Below are 21,688 nucleotides of genomic sequence, written 5' to 3'. Positions count from 1 at the left end.
TAAAAAATTGGCGTGTAGCTGGCAGACTGGTTAAAAGGGCTTCAACACTAGTGAAAGTTTGAACAGTGTACAATTATTGTGTTTTATGTGCAAATTAAAACAAAGTGGCATGCACTTTTGGCTTTTTTTAGAGTGTGCAATTTTTTGTAACAATTTGACACTAACGGAAACTAAACAAGTGCAAAATGACAAGTGACTTTGGAAATCCGCTGCGAAAATTTAAACTTGTTTTTCTTGGAGAGCAGAGTGGTAAGTGATGATAGTTTGTTTGTAAAAAAGAAACAAACATGCAATGCAACATAAGACTTATTATTTCTCTCTTTTTAATTGATGTACATGTTATTACTAATTTTTTGGACTTTGAACATCGCTTTAAGTTCACAAAGGAATAGATTACCAAACATGTGCATTGCAGTTTGGGTATCTTATGCCTCTGTAGAAGCAAACAGCTTTAAAAACCTGTCCAAGGACAAATGCATGCAATGTTCATAACTGCAGATAAATTTCCCGGTTTAGTCTGTAGCCATTATGAAGTTATGTCATTTACTGTAATCCTGGTCCCAAACAGTCAAATTCAAAATTATGAACAGATGGGCCTAATGTTTAATTTTACTAAGTAGAAGTTTACTTGCAACAGCACTAAAAACTTTTAAATTTTTGTTTCAGTCGGAAAAACCTCGTTGATTACAAGGTTTATGTATGACAGCTTCGATAACACATATCAGGTTAGTTTAAACTTGTCTGTTTCTGTCAATGCACTGTTTTCAGTCTGCATTCGAAAATGCCAATACAATACCATAAGAACATGTGCTCAAAACTGTCTTCCTTTTTGACTGTTTCTTTTTTAACAAATTTCTTGTGTCCAAAAAAAAAAGTTAGTTGTGCTTCAAATCAAATTTATATTTTTTGCGGTTACCACATTTTTCTCATATTATTGTTTTATTCTATCTGCTTCCGATGTTACGTAAAGTCAAAGGTATTTTACTCCTTTAGTTGTTGTGCAGTTGTGTCCCTGTGTCGTTGGTTTTGAGCACTGATTAAATTGTTTTTAAAAACAGTGCATTGATTTGTGTTTAGCGAATGTACAGTTACAGTTAATGTGTGGTGATAACGGCATGCAAATGAAACATTTCCCAAAGTCCAAACACAAATTGAGTAAATTTTTTACAGGCCACCATTGGAATTGATTTCTTGTCGAAGACAATGTACCTGGAAGATCGAACCGTAAGTAGTTTAAAGATTATTTTAAAGCCACATCTATGATACATATAGATAGGGAGGCTAGTTGTACATGTGGACATTCTCATTGCAAAAAACATATGTTTATTAGTTTAAAAAAAAAACGAAAAATAAATGTGGTGCAAAGTTTTTTTTTTCCTTTTTTGTTGTCAGTAATTCTATACTTTCAATCATTATGCATACTTTTTCGTAATCCGTCTTTACTAGTTATGCTGATCAGCATCAAACTTTGTTTGTTTTAGCTATTTTAGTTTGTTTTCGACGTTCTTTTGTGGTTAAATTGGTTTACAAATAACCATCAATGTCCAGGGTTTGTTTTTTCTCGCTTTACAATTTGAAAAATCCCTGTGGAATGTAAATACATTAACTTGTAATTGCTAAAAACTAAAGCAGGCCAAGTATAAATGCTTTTAAGGAAAAAATATTGATTAGTTTTAGTCCCCTAGAAAACAAGTCAATCAATAATCTGATTTGACAGCATGTAATAAAACAGCGTCAATTTCTTGTCTGAAGTTACATTTGTTTTTTTTAACTTACAAGAAACAAGTTTTTGTGTTTTTTTTCGAAAAAATGAATCACCTTTTTATAAAGCAAATCTCAAACACATACTTTTTTGAAACATTTGGTTGTAAAGATTTTTTGATCTTCTTGAATGGACATTAAGAAGTAATAACAATAATCTGCTGTGCTAAAGGGACATGCTTTTCTCTTATCATTAAGACTAAGACCCCAAGATTAAGGACAAGGAGTGTTCTCCTGCTTTTTTAAGATAACATAAATATGAGGTAGCATTTTCCACTTATATACTGGTTGTAGTTTTATGAATTTGGAAAATGGTTAAAAGGGGTTGCACTACTGTGCTATGGCAAATACTGTTTGTGTTTACTGTTCAACTTACTTCCGTACCTGTACCTAACATTGCTTTTTGTATGTTTAAACTATTGATACATTTACTTTCAAACTGCAGTGCATATATTTTGCTAAGTTTTTCTACTGCTTCGCACTGCACAATCCAAACCCAATATTGCAAATAATTTCACACGCAGTGTTGCATGTGATTGGTTTGTTGCTTTAGATACAATATTACAGTTCTAAAATCCCCAGCCACATTGAGTGTTTTGTGTGGTAGCTGAGTGCTGGCACTCTTAGTTTTGAGATATTGAAATGGTGGTAGATCATCCATGGAGTTAAAAAGCGCAGTTTTTTTAAACTTTTGTGAAAAAACTTTATGGTATCTAATTTTTATAACAAGTATCTAATTTTTATAACAAGTAAATTAGGGAAACAAACACTCATACAACATAAAAGGTTTTTTGGTATCTCCCATCGTTTTGGTCGTATGTTTATTGCGGATTATTCCATTCTTCTGGCAGTATCTTTGATAAATAATTGATGTTAATTTGTACATATGACAGATGAATGGTTACTGAACATTAGAACTATAATGCATAAGGTCAAATTAAACCAAGACAGTAATTTTTTCGTAATTATGATAGTATGCTATCCATATTGACCACATAAACTCTTATTCCAGGTCAGGCTACAGTTGTGGGACACTGCAGGTCAAGAAAGATTTAGAAGTCTGATTCCAAGTTACATTCGAGACTCCACTGTTGCTGTAGTGGTTTACGACATTACCAGTAAGCCGACTGTATGCTAATAAATGGCAATAAATTAATTAACCCGTTTTGTCATTTGCATCTAATTATAAGTGTCTAACAAGTCTGTGTCTGAAATCAGATACACAACTGCTTAAAAAATTGAAATTGCAGTAACTTCATGTTTTAACTTTAGGTGCATCTGTATGTCGACTTACAGTGGTTGGTAAACTTGCTATGTATGTCTATGTAAGAACCTAAAAGTATTAGGGCCCATTGCTTATATATTTACATGTATGAGAGTGAGAGAACAGGTTCAGGTATTTTCTGTTTTTAAATTTTATACCTACACACAAATGTTTACAACGGTGACCTGTTCGATCTGTTTAAACAATTTTTAGTTGTCGGATAAGTTTTTAGGTGGGCCTTAATACTGTGTATGTCACATTGTAATATTTTTTTTCCTTAATAACTGGTTGAAAAAAATTTCATTGACTTTGCCACTTTTCCTATTCCTAGCGGAAAGTTGATGTTTTGATGTAAATATTATTGCTAAAAGCTCTGAAAACAAATGCATGTTGCAGCACAAGCAGTTGCTGCTAGCAGACACACTAAAATATATTGAAAGCAGCTTACAGTGGAAAAATATCTTATATGCTGTTGGTTGGTGACTCATGATTCAGAAACACAGAATCACAAAATAATTGCAGACATTACATAATTACAGCAATTACAAGTTATCTAAATAATTGTGATATTACTATCTAGACCAGTGGTCCTCAAACTTTTCAAGCATGTGGCACAATACTACAGTATTTTTTCTGTCTGCAAATTTTGCAGGCCCAAAGTTGTCAGGTCATATTGTAACTTTTGTGTGTGAGAGATCCTTTTTTCTGACAAATAAGAAATAAATGACCTTTCAAACGTTGTCATGCACCCCACACTTCTCCTAAAACTCCAGTGAGGTTTTGCACTTGAAAAAATAACAAATATTTCATGGTGCACTCTGTGATCTCTCACAGCACACAGTTTGAGAAACACTGGTCTAAACTTCTTCCTTATATCACAGTGTTTTATATGTTTTGTATTTTTGTCTTAAAGATGTCAACTCCTTCCAACAAACCTCAAAATGGATTGATGACGTACGCACCGAGAGAGGCAGTGACGTCATCATTATGTTGGTTGGCAACAAAACCGATTTATCAGACAAGAGGTAGGTTCAGTGCTCCGCTGTTTTTTTTAACTTTTTTCAACCACCGTATTTTTTACAGGCAAGTTTCAATAGAGGAAGGGGAACGTAAGGCAAAGGAGTTAAATGTGATGTTTATCGAGACAAGCGCCAAAACGGGTTACAATGTAAAACAGGTAAGTGTTGTCTCACTCAAAGTAGCCATGAGGGATCAAAGTCCTGACTTTAGCGCTACATGAAAAAATTCAACACGATGTTTTTTTTTGACTAAGCAAACTGAATTATTTTTTGCATCGTTACACCTACACGGCAGTTTTAGAGATATTTAAAGTGAATTGTTGATGCCTAATTTGTCTTTGTATGTTGTGCCTAAGAAGCCTACATCTTTTATTTAAAAATATAAGCATCAACAATACCTTATCTGCTCTTTACACACACAAGGGTAGACAAATTTTATTTCTATTTTTGTTAACAATTAAAACGTTGCGTCTGAAAAATATAAAGTCACGTGACAAGTGACTTTTTTGCAGCATCAGCAAAACAACACCTCGTTTTTTGTAGGGAAAGTTGCATTGCTCAATTGAGCCATATGTTTTTCACTGTTAGTTTTGGTCACGGAAGGTACCGACCTTTTTAGGGTTTCTCCCAGATTGTGGAGTTTTCTACAACAAATCCTTTTCTTATACACACGGTGCTTTTTATTTTGTCGATTAAAGAGTACCTTACATAAGATACACAAACCGTTTTATGAATGGTTGTACATTGTGTTAACATTAAACACAAATCAGTCTTGGTTGCGGAAAATTTGCTTGATGGGGTTTCCTCCAACGCGTGAAAATTTCTGACATAAAAATTTATTATTCCCATTTAAACCTTGTGACTTTGCAAATAAATCGATTGTTCTCTTTCGTGCAGTTGTTCCGCCGAGTTGCTGCTGCTTTGCCAGGCATGGAAAATTCCCCGGACAAGGAAAAGAACGACAGTATCCTTTTATTACGATGTTATGGGTCCAGCACTAAAGTTGTTTTTGCTTTTTCATACTTATATACCCTCCTTATATGATCCAAAAACAAAACATTAATTCATTGGTTCTTAAGACACAAAGTTCATTATAGGGTTTTTATCATTTATTTTGAACCTAGCGAGTAACATTTGGTTTATAAAATTCACTTGCCTTATGTCAGTACTGCAATACCACACGCTGTTTACCTGCTTACGTTGCTAACAAAGCAAGCTCCTGCCGCAAGGCTGTAATTCGTGGTAAGATCCCATCTTTAGTAAATACCACAAAAACGAGTGTACAAAGGAAAGCATTGACGAACCGCTTGTCATGCAGTGCACCTTATTCCAAGGTACAAAGGTTGGCCAAGACCTTGGCAAGGCAAACAAGCTTCTATTGAGTCTATTATGAAAGTGAAAACGAAATGGTTTGGAGTGTAATCGCAAAACCCTTAGCCTTTCTTAACCATCCACGTAAAATTAGGAATAAAGGAATAATTACGTTCCAATTCAATGCTAAACAATGCTACTTTATATTTTGTAATTGAATTGCTTGTTAAAATAAAAACGCCAAATCAGTTCACAACTGTAGAATAGGCTCTTGTCGTGGGTTCGAATCCCACCGCAGGCTAGACGGATTTCAAATTTTCTAGTTTATGCTTTGCCTCATAGAAAACTTGGGTAAGCGAACGGTATAATGCCCCTGATAGGGTTTGGTGTATTTTCAAATAGACTTACTACGCTGAGCATACACACGTACTGGGATCAGCCCTGAAGCGTCCATGTAGACCAGCGATCACGGCATACTCATTTATAAATCATAGCTAGATTTTTCTCTAGCCTGTGCCTTATCATGTGGGAATGCTTGGGGGACCGGCTTGACTCGGTATAACGCCTTCAGTGGTCCTGACGTACTATGATTCAGATATACTTCACGTACCTTTAAGACTTGGTGCACTTTTCGTTTGTTAACAACTTAAAATATATCGCATGAAAATGAAAAGAAGCAGCATTATGTCATATTTTTCTTAACCCTCCCCATCAAACAATAGTGGACGAAGTCATATTGGAACGAAAACCGCAAACGGAGACCACACAGTCGTCAGAAAGTATGTGCGGATGCTGAAGCCTTATTCCACCAAGCCCAGCTTCCCAGAACCTGTAAGTCCCAAGACGAAACTTCAGATATAGACTTCGTTGCTATGGCGACCCTTTACCATTCTGGGTTGCCAATGCAAGACACGGAAAGTCACTTTTAATCGCCTTTTGTCGTCCAATGTTTATGTCAGGGCTGCAGCCACGCGGCGCCCTATGTGTGTTTTTTGGTACTGCTAGTCTATTGTAACGCGTTTTTTTCGGCAATGGATGCCCCCTATTAACCAAATGCTGCATTGTATGCCTTTATTTGACGTTTAAATGCTACCGTCATGCTCTCAACTATAGCTAAATGTATAAAAAAAATCAATTTAAAAATAATTCAATTGAAAAATACTTCAACCTTCTGTACTATATTGCATTGATAACTTTAACCGATTTAAAAGTCACAATTTCTGAGCTTTGGGGCGTCTATTAAACTACATGTTACTGGTTTATGCACAAAAGCTCACATAATAACGACGTTTTAAACGTAGGCGCAACGAGGGCTGTTTTCCTATTGAATTGATGTGATGTATAGATTTGTAATTTACTTTTTGGCCAACAGCTTTACTTACTTCGGTATTTGTCGTTCGCAGCCATTTTGTGCCGCATTCAGTTCCCAGCACATTTGCCGCGTATAACTGATAGCCTACAAGTGCGACGTTTTTGTGTTGAACAGACATATATATATGTACGTGTACTTCGGGTCCAATATAGCTAGTTTGAGATGCAAACGCATTTTTTTCTAAGTCGTCGTTCGTGCTCTGTTGTCTATATATAATGTCTACATATATATTAGTGGTTGTGCAGTAAACACAGCCCAACCGTCGCGTTTTCGGTGCTATCTACGTTTTCGCTTTTAATATTATCCCCAGAGTTGTAAGTCGGGTCGTTTTGGGGACTTTAGTTTGAAAAACAAACTGGCTTGATTCGGGCATGTCTTCAAAATTGATCACAATTTTGTCAAAATTCCACCATAATTAAAATTTCAGGCCTAATTTGGCCTTAATTTGACCAAAATTTCGGGTTTTCGGTCCGTTTTTGGCTTTTTGGGGGATTCGGCCCCAATTTCAGGCCCGCTGCAGCTCTGGTTATTATTCCTATCAGTTTTTGGAGGTCGCCTGCAAACTTGTAAAAACAAATCGAAACGTGTACAAACCCTCACAACCTCGAAAACACAAGTCCAAGTTCATTGCTTTTCGTTTTTGAGACACGCAAGTTCCATTGATCGACGGCTTCACAATGAATAATTGAAAAGCAAAAGCCAAGAGAAACTCAGTTGGTCACGTGGTTTGAAGATGCACGCGCAGCAAAGTACACATCAATAATTGATAAACTTGGGCAATTGATCCCTGTGTGCATGTTCTCTGTCTTGCACGTCACTTTGATGACGTAATTTATGTTTTTCATCCGAAAATGTCCCCGTTTTTCGCAAATTCTGATCAAAGCACCAGTTCCTGCTTTAAACTGCGATTTCGAAAGTCGGATCAGCGCACCGTGTTTTCACGTGTCGTTTACGTAGTGTCATGATATTTATATTCGCTTATTAAGCATTACATGGACACGTTGTGTGTAAAGAACCCTGTATTAAAATTATCAAATCGTGTTGCCTGTTCACTGTGTAAAAACAATGTCTTGGGTTCCACAAAATGTGACTAGGCTATTTTGACTGGTCGAATATAACGTTTACCTGTCAAAACGCAAACCCTGGACAAGGTATTGGTCTTTATGGTTTGCTGGAAGGCAAAGTTATTAATTGCATCCTAGTAAGATATCTGTGTAGTAAAGTACGTTTTAACAGGTAGACCTACTGCTTGTGAACATGGTCTATTTTTTAATGTGAAAGAGTATGAAAAAAACGACACATATATTTTACCACAGTGAAACACAGCATATCATTTAACGAGTACATGTATACTAGGTTCTAGATGCAAACACAAAACAATACTAAGTAATAAATTATGATTCATTAAAAATATTAGGTGGATTTAAATTCATCAACATTTTGGCACGTGAATTATTGGCACGTTTTGAAATCAATTTCGAAAAAAATCTCATAGTAGGAAATCTTGAAATGTCACATAAATCAAATTTCAAATTCATTGCGGATTGAAAATTAGGTAGAGGGCCAGTGAAAGGTAGAGAATGGTTGCAAGGTAAAGCAAAATCTCTTATACGTACCTTTGCCAAGGCTACAGATGTTTACTGTTTAAAACGCATTTTTTTACCTAATGTGGTTTGACTGCGTTTTATATATAACACATATATCGGTGATAGGTACACTTGAAACTGTTGCGGTACTATAATCTGAGATAGCATGAAATAAATTACAAGCTAGGCAACAATACATGTATAACAACAATTAAAATAGCGGATCACATAGCTAAAAGCCTAACAAATTGACGAATAAAATAAATTACAAGCTAGGCAACAATATAGGTATAATAGCAATTGAAAAAGCGGACCACATAGCTAAAAGTCTGATAAATGTAATACAACCCGACAAAAACAAGTGGCACAAATTAGCAAGGGATTAAATCTGCAACGAACGAGCAGCGAAAATGAAGTAAAAATGCTGGTTGCTTTCACCAAAAAGATTTCCAAATGACATGCTGCGAAAATGTAGCAAATAGTGCTAGTTACATTCACCCAAAAGATACTATATGGAGCGAAAATGAAGCAAAGAGTGCTGGTTCTTTTAACTGAAAGATTTCCTAATTATATGCTGTGAACTCGGACTAGTGGATAGAATTAATTGAAGCTGTAGTTTTCTGTGATACCCAGTTCATGTAGTGTCAGCCCAGTTGTTCCAAATTCCACTTCTTTTCCCACTTTTCTTCTCGTCTTTGAACCAACTTTTGCCATGCTCTGGCGCGTCGGAGAGCTGTGCGACTTTGTGTTGCTCGTGTGAGTCGTACGTCCAGATCTAACAACAACAACGAAAAGTATTTTTAAACTTTTCCGTACACTACTCAATCTACATTCTACACTACAAGGAGATAACTGCACCAATTAGAAGATAAAATGTGATAACCATGCCCAACGATAGAAGACGCAATCACCATGGCCTAAATGAGTCCAATGGCTCCATGAATGTCAAAATTGAAATAATGTTTGTATTTTTGTTATCGCAGCTTTGAACATGAAAAATATTGATGTGCGAGTCAATTGTAGCATTTTGGATTTCTATTTGCAAATTTAATTACTACCACCGAGTTATTCGCAAAACGATGCCGAGTTTAAGTCTAGTTGATGGTTAATGACTGCAAGATTCAACCAAATGTGACAAAAATGGCATCGATTCCAGTCGTTTACCAATCTAAGTACAGTCAGGCCAGCAAGTAGACCAGTCTAAAAAAGAAATAGGTCTTTGGATTAATCCACGTTATTTGCCAAATTCCACAATGTTTGGTGTTAAACAAGCTTCATTATAAGCTGCAGACAGTGCACACTGTTTCAAACTATAGGATCTCATCAGTGCAGCTGGTGACGAGAGATAGGCCGTAAATTTCAAATTGTCACCTAACGGTTGTAAAAACATTCCTGCACAGTTTTCAACAATATCTTTTAGGCCAGGGCTCCCACCTGCCACTTGCAGCCTTCTTAGCCCTTCTGCTGGAGCTGTCACGGCCTCGGGAACGCGTCCAGCGATTGGTAGTACCCCGAGAACCGAACATAGGTTTTCGCGAGAGAATAAGCGCGTTCTCCTCGGCAACCGTCAAGTGTTGGTTAAGGATTGTGTCCACGATTGAAGTTGTTTTCAAGTTCGCTCTTTCGATGGTTTCATCTAATTGTCGGTCCGCGAAAAGGGCTGCTATTTCCGATGGAGTTGGCAAAGGGCTTTGCTCGCGGTACACTAGAATCGAAAAAGAAATTTTTAGACTGTGTGTCTGAAGCAATGAAATATTGTTTAACCCTTAACCATATTGTTTTTGACCTGTTGTGTTTTCAAGGGCTGTGCACATTCTTTTCACAGGGTTCGAACCCAGGACGCTCCCGGGGACGAAGTTTTTTATGTCAGTGCTGCAAACAATTTTTATTCATGACCGTGACAAATTTATACCACCAACGGTGTAACTGCAGCGCGTTTATAGTCTTTCATGACCCACCATTTGTGCCGTCCACTATTTTGCACTCCACAACGTTTCAGCCTTGCACAGCTATTCCCGGCTTGGTGATTGTTTTAGTGCTATTGTGTCGCTATGTCTTCACCAAGCGAAATAAACTCTACTTAACAAGTCTTGAATCTTTAACTTTACCTTTAATGCGAAGACACTCATCCTTATGACGCTCCTCCCAAGCCTTCAGCTTACAAGCACGACTACAGTAGAAAACTTCGTGGCAACGGGAACACGAGGTCAGACGGACACCAACCGAACGTCCACAGTCGTAACAATAGCGGAAAAGTGGTTTTCTGATTGGACCTGATTGTAACCGTTTCTTCTTTTTCCCAGACTTGCTTGTTTCTTTTGCTTCTCTGCTCGAGTCCATTGCAGATTTAACTCCGGCGCTTCTATGAAAAAATAGAACAGTATAGTACATAATCTATAATAGAGTTATAAAAGGACCCGAAATTGGGACTCAAACACGTTCCAAACCCAAAAGTACAACCCCGAAACTAGGTCCAAACTTGAATTTGTTTTAAAACATAGACTGTAGAAGTCCAACAGCTCAAAGAAATTGTGGAACAAATGATGTCAGGTGCAAATTCAGCCTGGAATCAAGTCTGTTTTATACAAAGTAAAGTCCAAAACCTTACAACTCTAGTATACAGGGTGAAGAGCATGCCACCAGTCACCAGCCACGAAATTAATGTTGACAAAATATTGGGTTGTTGCGACAAGAGAATTATTCTAAGATACTTCCATCACTTTTCAGTGCGCTTTTGTGTATACTCATCGCCAAAAACGTTCTTTCTAGCCACAAGAAATATAACAAAAAACATTACAGATGCCAATCAAGAACAAAAAACTCCAAATTGTCAAACCTTTTTAGCACTTACCTATCATCTGTTTGTTCATGGTATCCAGGACGAACAAAACTGACTCGACTAACTGCTGTGTTTCCCCACGAAAGCCCGTGCGCTTCTTGATTTGAATAAGTCTGTGGGGTTGATAAATTGCTCGTCACTGCGATGTCGGCCCCAGCTCCAGTGTAGAGAAATCGCCCGTCGCGGCTCGGACTTTGGCCTACAGGCAACAAAATAGAAGAGTTAGACTTGATCAGACGTTTTAAACCTTTTTGTAGCAACAGAATACAGTAAACCTCGGTTAAACTGGATTCGGTTAACATGGATATTCGCCTAAATAGGACAAAACTTGAGGTACAAATGATTTGTAATATGGTAAGGCTTTTTCTAATCAACATGGGTTAATGCGGATCTTCGCCTAAATAGGACAAAACTTGAGGTACAAATGACATGTAATGTGGTTAAGGCTTTAACTAATTGGCATCGGTTAATCCGGATCTTCGCCTAATCAGGACAAATGTTTTGGTCCAAAGGTTCCTAGATTAACCGAGATTTACTGTACTTTTAAAAATCTGTAGAGCCGTAACTGCACTGATGATTTATAGATTAAAAATTGTATGCCTTGAAAACCATTGGACCAGATCTTTTATCGTTAAATAACAATGTACAACAAGTTTTTAGAATCCTCCAAAACAATTTTGCAGTCTTGCTGTCTTTGTCCGCCTATCAATTCTATTCTTTACTTACCTCAGTTAAAATACACAGGACACAACTATTTAGACTTACGTTTTTTGCAACTGTGACCCTGATTTGTTCATCTTAATTCTTCTCTGTTTTTCCAGCTTGGACGCCTTATCTTGCTCTTGCCACAAGTTGTAAAGCAAGATCTTTGCTGCACACAGAAGTACCATACCGTAAATCGGTCTCAACACTTACTGCTCACTTACTAAAGCAAGACTTTATGTCTAATCTGCAACTCATATCTTTGTTACTGCTCTTTGTTTATGACCTAATACACAAATGAATACCCTTGACAATATGTTGATTCTGAACATATCTGCTTTCATCTTTGTTTCTGTAATTGACTGGCAACTTTTAAGTCGATATACAATCTGTTTTACTTTTTCACTGTGTGACTGCTTTTTTGAAAACTGGGTAAAAAAAAAAAACATAAAAAAAATAAGCAAATACTTTTTATTCCATAGTGTGTCTCTTGTTTCAATCTTTCGCGTTCCACCAGCACTGCAGCGTGGCGCAACAAGGAACCAAGGTGAGATAAAAGACGTTTTCTGGCATTGTATGTTTCACGTTCCTAATCAAAACAAAAGACATTTGTACAAGAAACACAACGGAAATGGATGTGGCTTACCTTGACAGATAGAGCATGATAAGGGGTATGAGCAATCCTTGAATCTCTAAAGAACATCCAATGTGCATAATCCACAACTGTGCCAGTCAGTTCCTTTGAGCCGTATGTTACTGGAACCAAGATGTTAGCTCCAGCATTCACAAGTTTGTCAATCTGAAGCAAAAGGTATTGAAACATGTTTGCACTAAAAGGCAACTGGTAACAAATCAATATTGTATTAATAAAATGGAGTTCAGTTTATTTCGCTTGGTGAAAGACAACATAGCGACATATACACTGAACAATCACCAAGCCAGAAATAGCTGCACAACGTTGCAACAATATGAAGCACAAAACAGTGGAGGGCACAATTGGTGGATCATGACTAAACGCACTGCCAATACATCATAGCATACCACTCTGATTCTTCCTTCTGGAGTTCTTCTGTGTTCATGTTTTGGATTTGAAGCCACACACAAAGCACTCCCAATGCCTCTTGTTAGTGGCAAGCTTCCATCTGCTCCAAAGTGCAACAGCTCGTCAATACACTGAAAAAAAAAAAAAAACATTTTTAGCTCAAAACAAGTTACTGAAAAGGAAAATAATTCATTTTCATGGTTGTTAATATGTTATAAACGTTATGTCTTATTCACACCAACCTTGATGTTGCTGAATACACCTTTTACAAATAAACATTTTTTTCTCTTAAACATAACAGTACTATCATCCTTGAATTGCCAAAGTTTAAAGGTAAAAATGTTTTCTTCAAATATTATTTTCCACAAACTTACACTACCATATTTGTAATGCCAAAACCTTTTTGTCAAACATAACTTTATTTTTACCTTGCAGTGCCATAATTTTAATGTCAAAGTTTTGTCAAATCATGCATTAACCTGCACCAGTAAACTGAACCACACAATAATTCATTTTGTTGTGTTGTTAAAATAAACAAAAGTTTTATCGGTTTTATCATTAACATACATTCAATGGTTCATACAAACATCAGACATAACAATTTTTAACTTTAAATTCCTACGAAATCATTTCCTGATGCGATAGCCAGAGCCAATGGCGAATATCCATTCCAAATCACATCTGGATTTGCCCCATTGTCAAGCAAGAGGTTTGCAATTTCCCTTGCTTCCTAAAAGTAACATAGTTTCCTAATATTGATTGTAATGATTTGATCAAAAACATAACTGCCAGAGTACTTGTCTGTACAGTGTTTCTATGAAAGTAATAAAAAATGACAAAATCAAAAGATTTACCCTGTAGTTGTCATCGCGATCACAAGCAATGTGTAAAGGGGTTCTGCCTGATTCTTCCACAAATTTGAGGCCTTGTGTCACCCACTGTGTGCCAGTTTCCATCCATTTGAACTGATTCACCAGTTTTTCAGATGCACCACTCTCCTAAAAAATATGATTGCTTCGGTTTGGGAATTGACCAACCACAATATTTAGGTGTTTAACATGCAATTTTTTAGTCTTTTTAAGATGATTTTTTAGTGGGTTGTGCCATATTGTGAACAAGTGGTTGATGAACTAATAACATAACATGAAGATGGCTGAATGGTAAAGGCAACCCTAATGGTAACATAGTTGTGGTTCTAAAGGACACTCATGTTTTCCTGAGTAAAAGACTTTAACAGCTTGGCTGCAATCAGTAACATTTAATGAGTTGAACCCAATTATACTCAAAAGCTTTGCAAAAAGTAAAAAAAATAATCAAAGAGACCTGCACTAAAACAAGCAGCTTGATGTTGAACTTATGGTGAGTATAACAAATTTGGATGTTGCCCTCCCAATGTGGATAAAAGTGATCAAACAACTTTATTTAAATAAACCTAGTTCAAGCACTTTAACAAATATTAAGTTGGGTTTATTCCACTTGGTTAAAGTAATCATTGCGACACAATAGCACTAAAACAATATTATAGCTAGGATGTAGATGTTTTTGCATCGCTTGGGCCTAAATTCTTTGATATTATAATTATAGCCTGTGTAGCTTCAGTGCCTTTGATGATATCATAATTATCTTCAAAGAATAAGCATTGTTGGGGCCAAGAAAAACAAAAAGGAAGTGAATCACAAAGAAAACATGGGGCACCAACACAAAACGTAAGTTACTCAAAGCACTACAAAACAAATCAAGTTTCAACCAAAACATACTCTATGCTTGTAATTAAATCACCTGACCCTGCTATAGTTACATGTCGACAAAGGCACAATGTAACCACAAAGCTGTGTTTATTTCTGCCATTTGATGTCGCCGGCCTACAACACAAATGGTGTACACCTAGAGTAAGGTTGAAGTAAGGACAATTTGTTTGTTGTTTTTGTTCTTCCTTGCAGGGTAAATAACTTTATCTTTGTGGTAATCTGGCAATCCACTAATGGCATATTTTTTAATAAATAATTCCAGGTGCTTCAACACTATTGGATTTTTCTATTTTATGGCCAACTCATATACTGAAAATTTTATTATTCATGATAACACAAACCCAATAATTAACTGGCTTAAACTAATTTAAAAACAAATTAAGGCAAAGTTAGAATATGCATTAGCATAACTTGGCCATGGGTTGTTTTCTGAAAACAAAAAACAGTTCGATGCCACAACTGGGCATAAACCACATAGTAAACTAGCTCACAATGGTCAAACACCTGCTTGGGAACCAAAGTGAGGCGAGCTCAGTGTCACAGTATCAATGTAAAAGCATCAAACCAATAGATGATAAGCTGCAGACAGCATTTTAATTAACTTCAATAAATAACATATGACTTACTGATCCACCAGTTCCAGTAGCGCGTGAAATATCTTCATCATGTGCTGGGGTGTTTGGATTCGCGCTTGCATGTAAGAGTAACTCGACTATTGGCACTCCCTCAGAACAGCGGATGCCAGAAGCAATATGTAAAGGTGTCAGACCACCAAGCTGCAACAACCACAAATGAAAAGAATTTTTGAATCAATGCACAATGTAAATAACAGTAATTTATCTCAGCATCACAATGGTACACTACGCCAAGCCTATTAAAGGCATCATACTGAATCAGCCAGTCACCAAGCATTCACCACCATATGGCAAGCTGTAGGCTAGAAAAATCTTGCCTGTGATAGAATTTAAACCCGCGAGTCTTGCCGGGACTTGCGCTCAACCAACTGAGCTACGCAGGCTCAGTGGAGAATCCGCCGAAAGTTGAATCACAAGCACCATTGCCTGCCTACTATGCTGCACATGTCAGCTTTGTAGTAGGGGATCGCCAGATTGACCAGTGTCAGTTAAGATGAAGACAAATTCGTAACTGTGATCAGCCCTGTCACAATGTTATGAATCTACAATTGTGTGATGACTGGTCCATATGGCAACTGAGATTTTTCTAGCCCATGTCTTTCCATGTGGGAATGTTTAGTGACCGGCTGATTCGGTTTAACACCTCCAAAGGCCCTGGCATACTATGATTTACAATTGTGTAGATACTTACACCACATATCAAATTAAAATACAACATCAAGTTTCAAAGGCAAAAGTGTTGAACAACGATACATGAGCTGCAGACAATGAACACTGTGTTGACTTATAAGACGGTTTCAGTGTGTCCACATCAATTAGAGCAGGGGTTCTTAACCAGGGGTGCACTTATCCCCAAGGGGTGCGAGAACTGTTCCTAGGGGGTACGGGGATGCTGAATCATTAAGGTTGGTTAGGTCTATTCTATATAAATACAAAAACTCAGGGGGTGCGAAAATTTGTTGATGATTTGAAAGGGGTGCAGCAAGGAAAAAAGGTTAAGAACCACTGAGTTAGAAAGTATATTAAAGGTGGATAATGTCTTATCACTAGCAGCACCGATGAAACCTCACAGGTCAAAACAGTCTGCACTGTCTGTATGTTAAGTTACATTGATTAACACACATAAACATGCTTACGATAAATCATAGTACACCAGGCGTATATGCACATATGTTTTGGGGGCTGATCCCGGTATTAAATTTATGTTCATTAATACAATCAAAATGCAATTTGCTAAAAATACATTAATAATAGGACAAAAACTCACCAACCAACTAAAAAAACAAAAAATATTTGCTATGGAACAATAACAATTAAGTGATTAAATTGCTTTTATGTTACCTTGTCAGATAAACGGCAGTTGGTAGATGCACCATGTTGCAGTAAAACCCTTACTGCATCCACATCTCCAGCTTTGACAGCAAAAAACAGGCAAGGAAAGGGAACAGAACCAATATTTGGGTCAGCTCCACGTTTCATGAGCAGATGCATCATTGATTCCAACTGTTTGTGCCTTTAGACAATATTGTTTTTGTCACTGTTGTATATAAGATATGTTGTTAGTAGAACATAGAATTTGGTCCTTTGTTGAGATTCGTTGTTTAAATTGAGTAAAAAACTTGGTTCTAAAGCAGGCAAGTCTGTTGTTGTTCTCTGGCCCGATAGGCCTGTTATTGCAATAAATATTAGACAAGATTTAAACATAACAGTTAGGACCACATATGTAACTAAACAATATAGTTGCCATGGTAAAGCATGCAAAAAAGTACAGAAAAATTTGTCCAACTGAAGTGTAGAACAAAATAAAAAAATTGGATTCAATAAACTTGCAGTTTGACGGTAGACTCATTATGAGCATAAGATCTTTAGGCATTGCCCACCCACCGAGGAAAAAAGCAGAACAAACAAACATTATTGTTTGCACACACTACCAACTAATTATGGAACACACATAAAAACATAAAGTTATTGTGCATTAAAACTCACTCAGACTTCCAGACAGCAAGAGCAGCTGCCGTCCCTAGTCTAATCGCCGTTCCATCACGAGTAGATATCCCACTGACAGCACGTAGATTATGACTCAACAATGTCGCAGTTCGTTCGATCAAATGCTCACTAACTTGTAAGTTGTATTCCACCATGTTGACATTAGATTCAAAAGTCAGATCATCTAAAGTTACACTGTATAAGTCGGTGAACAAAAAAATCCAGCTAATAGCATAATCTGTTTAATTGCAAAAATACAAAAATCCCAACCACAGTCATTTGCTAAAAATAATTCAGGTTATCAAATGTTTGACAAATTGGTTATATGACTATGTTTACATAATTTCACATCGGTGGAATACATATGGCATAGTTTTATATGGAGAAATTTAGTTAAACCACTTTAATGTTCTGACCAGAATAGCATCTACATCAGTGGTTCTCAACCTTTTTTTTTGACCATTTTTTTTTAAATAGTAAATTTTAAAACATTAATTTTTTTGCTAGTGTAGCTTTTATGGTAATAAGTCGGGTGAGAGCCACAATGACAATTATTATTATGTTTTTTTTTCATTTTTTAGTTGATGAATTTGTATTTTTTAGATGAATTACTTGTTTACCTTTTGAGGTATGCTGACTTTTTGCATCCACAGAACTGACATCATCCACTGCAGGGTCAAAGTTGAAACTTTTCGCCTCACTGCTCCGGCCTTGTGATTTAGCAGACATGATGTCCCTGAAAACTTTTTTAATTCTGCAAAACAAAATCAGCAAACTTTAAAAGTTAGGAAAAACTCGAATGAGATGACAGAAGCTGCTTTTGTAGTAAATGTAAATAATCAAAATAAGTTTGTAATGTTTGCCATTTATACCCACAACATTTTCATCAAGCTCAAAACAGGAGATAAGACAGAGGTTACCAAATGGGGAGGAATTTTAACTTGAGGGGACGAATTTACTTTTTACAGAAAATAGATACTTTAGTGCTGGAAAAATGACCCGTGAGGTTGAGAAAATATCCAAATTTAAATGACTTTTGTATGAGTTACAATCAACTGTGCACTATATTAGGTAGGAATAAAAACGTTTTGAATTGTTAAGAATAGAATTTGTTGAAAAAAGTTGGAAACCACTGAGATAAGAGTTACATTCTGCAAAATGAATACTTCACAACATATACTAGTTTGGAAACAATTTTAAAATCAATGATTCGAAATACTTGTACTTAATTTGCACTTACTTTAAATCACTTTTGCATGTCTCAATTGCTTCAGTTTCGCCCATGTTAACAGGACTTGGTGTCAATTTTTCCCTTCCTGCGATTCTTAGTCGTTCGGGAGATGCGATAGTCTTTCGACGGCTCATTAAAGAATCGGGAGATGCCCGGTCTGGTGACTGTGACGACCGGCGACGTTTGCGTTCTCCACTGCTGCTACTGCGACGTCTATTTCTCATGAGCTAAAAAAGAAATTGTTTTTCACAAATACAATTCCAGTGAGCAGACCTTACAGATTACAGTTGTATGAAACGTCCGGTAAAGTCAGTGGTGGGATTTAGCCAGTTCGCACCGGTTCTATAGAAACGTCTTACGAAATTTTATGAGTTTAGCACACTGGTTAGCATTACTGGTTACTATCAATGGACTTTTTGTAACAGAACCTGCTGAAAAATATGACTTTTGTGATAGAACCGACTGACAAAAAACATTTGAATCCCACCACCAGGTAAAGTCAAATTTGTTTTTTACCAGGTCTATGGCTGGACTTCTTGGCCTCCCACGCTTCTCTTTTTCTTCTGATCTTCTGTGATTTTGCACATACTTTTCAGCAATGTTGTACTTGAAGTGATCAATTGGATAGTAAAACACATGACATGCACTCAGTGCTGATACAGCTTCATCAGTCACCTGTAAAGCATCAAACAATACAAACCACTTTATAATGGCCAACAACATTAAACAACAAGTCATAATAAAAATACAAAAACTAAACCAAATCAAAACACAGGTTTAGCATCTTGCTACAGTTACTGACAATGACAAAATTTATGTGCCAAACAGCATAATAACACTGACTGTGTCATTATTTGCTTTAATGTGGGCTAATCCAATTTATACAGTGTAGCTGCTGTGTGTTTAGCCATCTTCCACCAATTGGACCATCCACGATTTTGTGCTCCATAATGTTTTAAGGTTGTGTAACTATTTCTGGCTTGGTGATTGTTCAGTGACATTGTGTCAATACGTTTTTATTCAACAAGCAAAATGAATTCAACTTCACCATGAAGTTATTTGTATGTATCAAACATGTATAACCAATGGGAAAAGGTTAGCATAAGGTAAAAAATCTGCTTTTACAAACCTGATTAACATTTGCACCACAATCCAGCAGCAGATTGACAACTTTATGGTGACAATTAATGGCAGCTTCCAGTAAGGCTCCACTGCCTTTACAATCCATAACATTTGCATCAACCAAACCCGACTTCAAAATAGAATAGACCTGTCTGAAATTGCCCAATCCAGCCTGTTCTATTAGGGCTATTGACATTTCTTCAATAATTCCTGACTTTGATCCAAAATTATTTAGTCGTTTGCCAGATATAACTGCTTTCACATTGAACTTGACACAGTCCGCATTTAGTCGGTGTTTGTAAATCTAAAAAAATCTCTTGTAAAAATGTGTTTCTTTTAGTTAGTTCATAATAATGTAACTTACATGCTTTTGAATTTGCATGTGGATAGATGTGTTGTTTGTGGCCACCAAAACTGCTAAATCATCATTTTTTACCAGGTCATATTTTGATCCAAAAAATGCTTTATCAAGCTCCTGCTTATGTTGAAGAGTTTGTGGCAAATGTTCGAAGTCCTTTGAGTAACTTTCTATGCCGGGCGGGAGTGCTGTGTTTTCCGACACAATTAAAGATTTGAACTTGTCACTTAAAAATGTGTAGGAGGCTGCCTCTTTTCCCAACTGGTCGTGCAAATTATTGAAATCAGATGACATGTCAATTTGAGCGTGGTTTTCTTCAGGGAAATATTCATACTCAGGGTGCTCTTTCATGGAAAACACATTTTTGGCAGTAATACAAAGTCTAAACAGTTTTTCTCTATGCCATATGCCAACATCTTGGCACTGTGGGGTCGTACTGCTGTATGTTAAAACACCTGGACCAAACCTTTCATCTTCCTTGTATAAACCTTCAAACAAGTCACCATTGGCAAACTGAAATGTGCCATAGCCTTCTTTCTTGTCAAGATAAAATGTCCCTGTATATGATGTTCCATCTGGCCATTTGTAACAACCAAAACCATGTCGGTGATCTTTGAAAAACTTGCCTTCATACACCTGTATTAAAAATAGTCAAGTTTGTAAAAGCTATTTAAAAGGTAATTAAATGTTGGGGCGTTTACCTCTATTTTGCTGGGTTAAATATAGTTTACAAGGATATGCAAAAATACAAACAATAAACTTGTTAAACGACATTGTATGTGCCAAGTAATTGTTGTGTTTATGTGCCAAAGTTGATTTAAAATATAAGGCCAATTGGATTGCTTGGATTATTTGTACATGTTTGTTATCTGTGCATTACTTGAAGTCCAGCCCTACAATACACTAACTCTTTTTATCTGGATCTAGGGTTTTAGTAGCATTAATTGTGGGCATTACTTGCATCACTTTACTCTCTTTCAATTAACCCTATGTTTTTTTGATGTGTCATAGATTTTTTCCTAAAATGCTCAGCTACCAACCCTGAATTTAATGAATTGGTATTTAACTAGCCTATGACCATTTTTAACATAACAGAAAGTCAGTATACTTCTGTTAAAATAATTTAGTTGTTACCTCTCCATTTTGCCACTTGTGTTGTCCTGTGCCATGTCGCATATCTTTTACAAAGTCACCCTCATACACTGATCCATCCTGCCATGTTTGTCTTCCCTTGCCATTTCTACAGCCACATGAAAATTCACCCTCGTAAGTTGCTCCTGATGGCCAAATAAACTTTCCAACATTTTTGGAATCACCATCAACTGACTGTGTTGAAGATGTACTCAATCTTAAAATAGTGTCGCTGGTGGAATACTCCACAGGCGAATTAGAGGGCATAACTGATGCCACAGCCCTTATTCACTGTGCATTTACCTATACCACCGCAATTTGTGTCGGTCTCTGTCAAAAAAAAAACAGTTGATAAATGCCACTACATTTACAAAACATAGTTGCAATCTAATATATCCACACGGAGAGCTGTTACTATAATTTTTCAGTGACAGATAACAAGATACTATATATTTGCTTTGCCTATAGTCGCTAATATTTTAAGTTATTCTCTCAACAATTTTCGAGAAAGTTGCTACACTGGTCGACATGGCAACTTGAAAATACCTGGGGAATACCCAAATTCGCCCAGTTCAAGAAAA

General features: G+C 36.6%; 2 protein-coding genes across 2 annotated transcripts; one reads left to right on the top strand and one right to left on the bottom strand.

Annotated features, from left to right (window-relative positions):
• The first annotated feature begins 118 nt into the window (after positions 1-118).
• On the top strand, positions 119-7,768 carry LOC145228036 (ras-related protein Rab-6A). Its single transcript, XM_080093009.1, has 8 exons — positions 119-249; positions 667-725; positions 1,171-1,224; positions 2,774-2,879; positions 3,939-4,050; positions 4,109-4,202; positions 4,942-5,008; positions 6,078-7,768. Exons 1-8 carry the CDS (start codon positions 186-188, stop codon positions 6,149-6,151), a joined length of 630 nt encoding a protein of 209 aa, XP_079949135.1. The 5' UTR covers positions 119-185; the 3' UTR covers positions 6,152-7,768.
• A 208-nt stretch (positions 7,769-7,976) lies between these two features.
• On the bottom strand, positions 7,977-21,653 carry LOC145228035 (ankyrin repeat and MYND domain-containing protein 1-like). Its single transcript, XM_080093008.1, has 18 exons — positions 21,111-21,653; positions 19,983-20,612; positions 19,626-19,922; positions 19,013-19,171; positions 18,506-18,723; positions 17,886-18,019; positions 17,266-17,449; positions 16,621-16,792; positions 15,271-15,420; positions 13,751-13,894; positions 13,519-13,626; positions 12,896-13,027; positions 12,501-12,653; positions 12,323-12,443; positions 11,165-11,351; positions 10,422-10,675; positions 9,748-10,018; positions 7,977-9,088 (listed from the first exon to the last, which is right to left on the bottom strand). The coding sequence occupies exons 1-18, from the start codon at positions 21,372-21,374 to the stop codon at positions 8,914-8,916; spliced, it is 3,753 nt and encodes a 1,250-aa protein (XP_079949134.1). The 5' UTR covers positions 21,375-21,653; the 3' UTR covers positions 7,977-8,913.
• Positions 21,654-21,688: the final 35 nt, after the last annotated feature.

The sequence above is a fragment of the Phallusia mammillata genome, chromosome 5, assembly GCF_965637545.1.
Source record: "Phallusia mammillata chromosome 5, kaPhaMamm4.hap1.1, whole genome shotgun sequence".
Taxonomy (NCBI): domain Eukaryota; kingdom Metazoa; phylum Chordata; class Ascidiacea; order Phlebobranchia; family Ascidiidae; genus Phallusia; species Phallusia mammillata.
Note: the sequence above shows the minus strand (reverse complement) of the source record. Positions and strands in the feature narration are given on the sequence as shown.

Coding starts and splice junctions, on each gene's coding strand:
- LOC145228035 (XM_080093008.1), bottom strand. CDS start 21,374: ATGCCCTCTAATTCGCCTGTGGAGTATTCCACCAGCGACACTATTTTA. Junction 20,613..21,110: donor ACAAGTGGCAAAATGGAGAG/GTAACAACTAAA, acceptor TTTTTAATACAG/GTGTATGAAGGCAAGTTTTT. Junction 17,450..17,885: donor AAGTCAGCATACCTCAAAAG/GTAAACAAGTAA, acceptor GTGTAACTTTAG/ATGATCTGACTTTTGAATCT.
- LOC145228036 (XM_080093009.1), top strand. CDS start 186: ATGACAAGTGACTTTGGAAATCCGCTGCGAAAATTTAAACTTGTTTTT. Junction 250..666: donor TTTTCTTGGAGAGCAGAGTG/GTAAGTGATGAT, acceptor TTTTTGTTTCAG/TCGGAAAAACCTCGTTGATT. Junction 1,225..2,773: donor TGTACCTGGAAGATCGAACC/GTAAGTAGTTTA, acceptor CTCTTATTCCAG/GTCAGGCTACAGTTGTGGGA.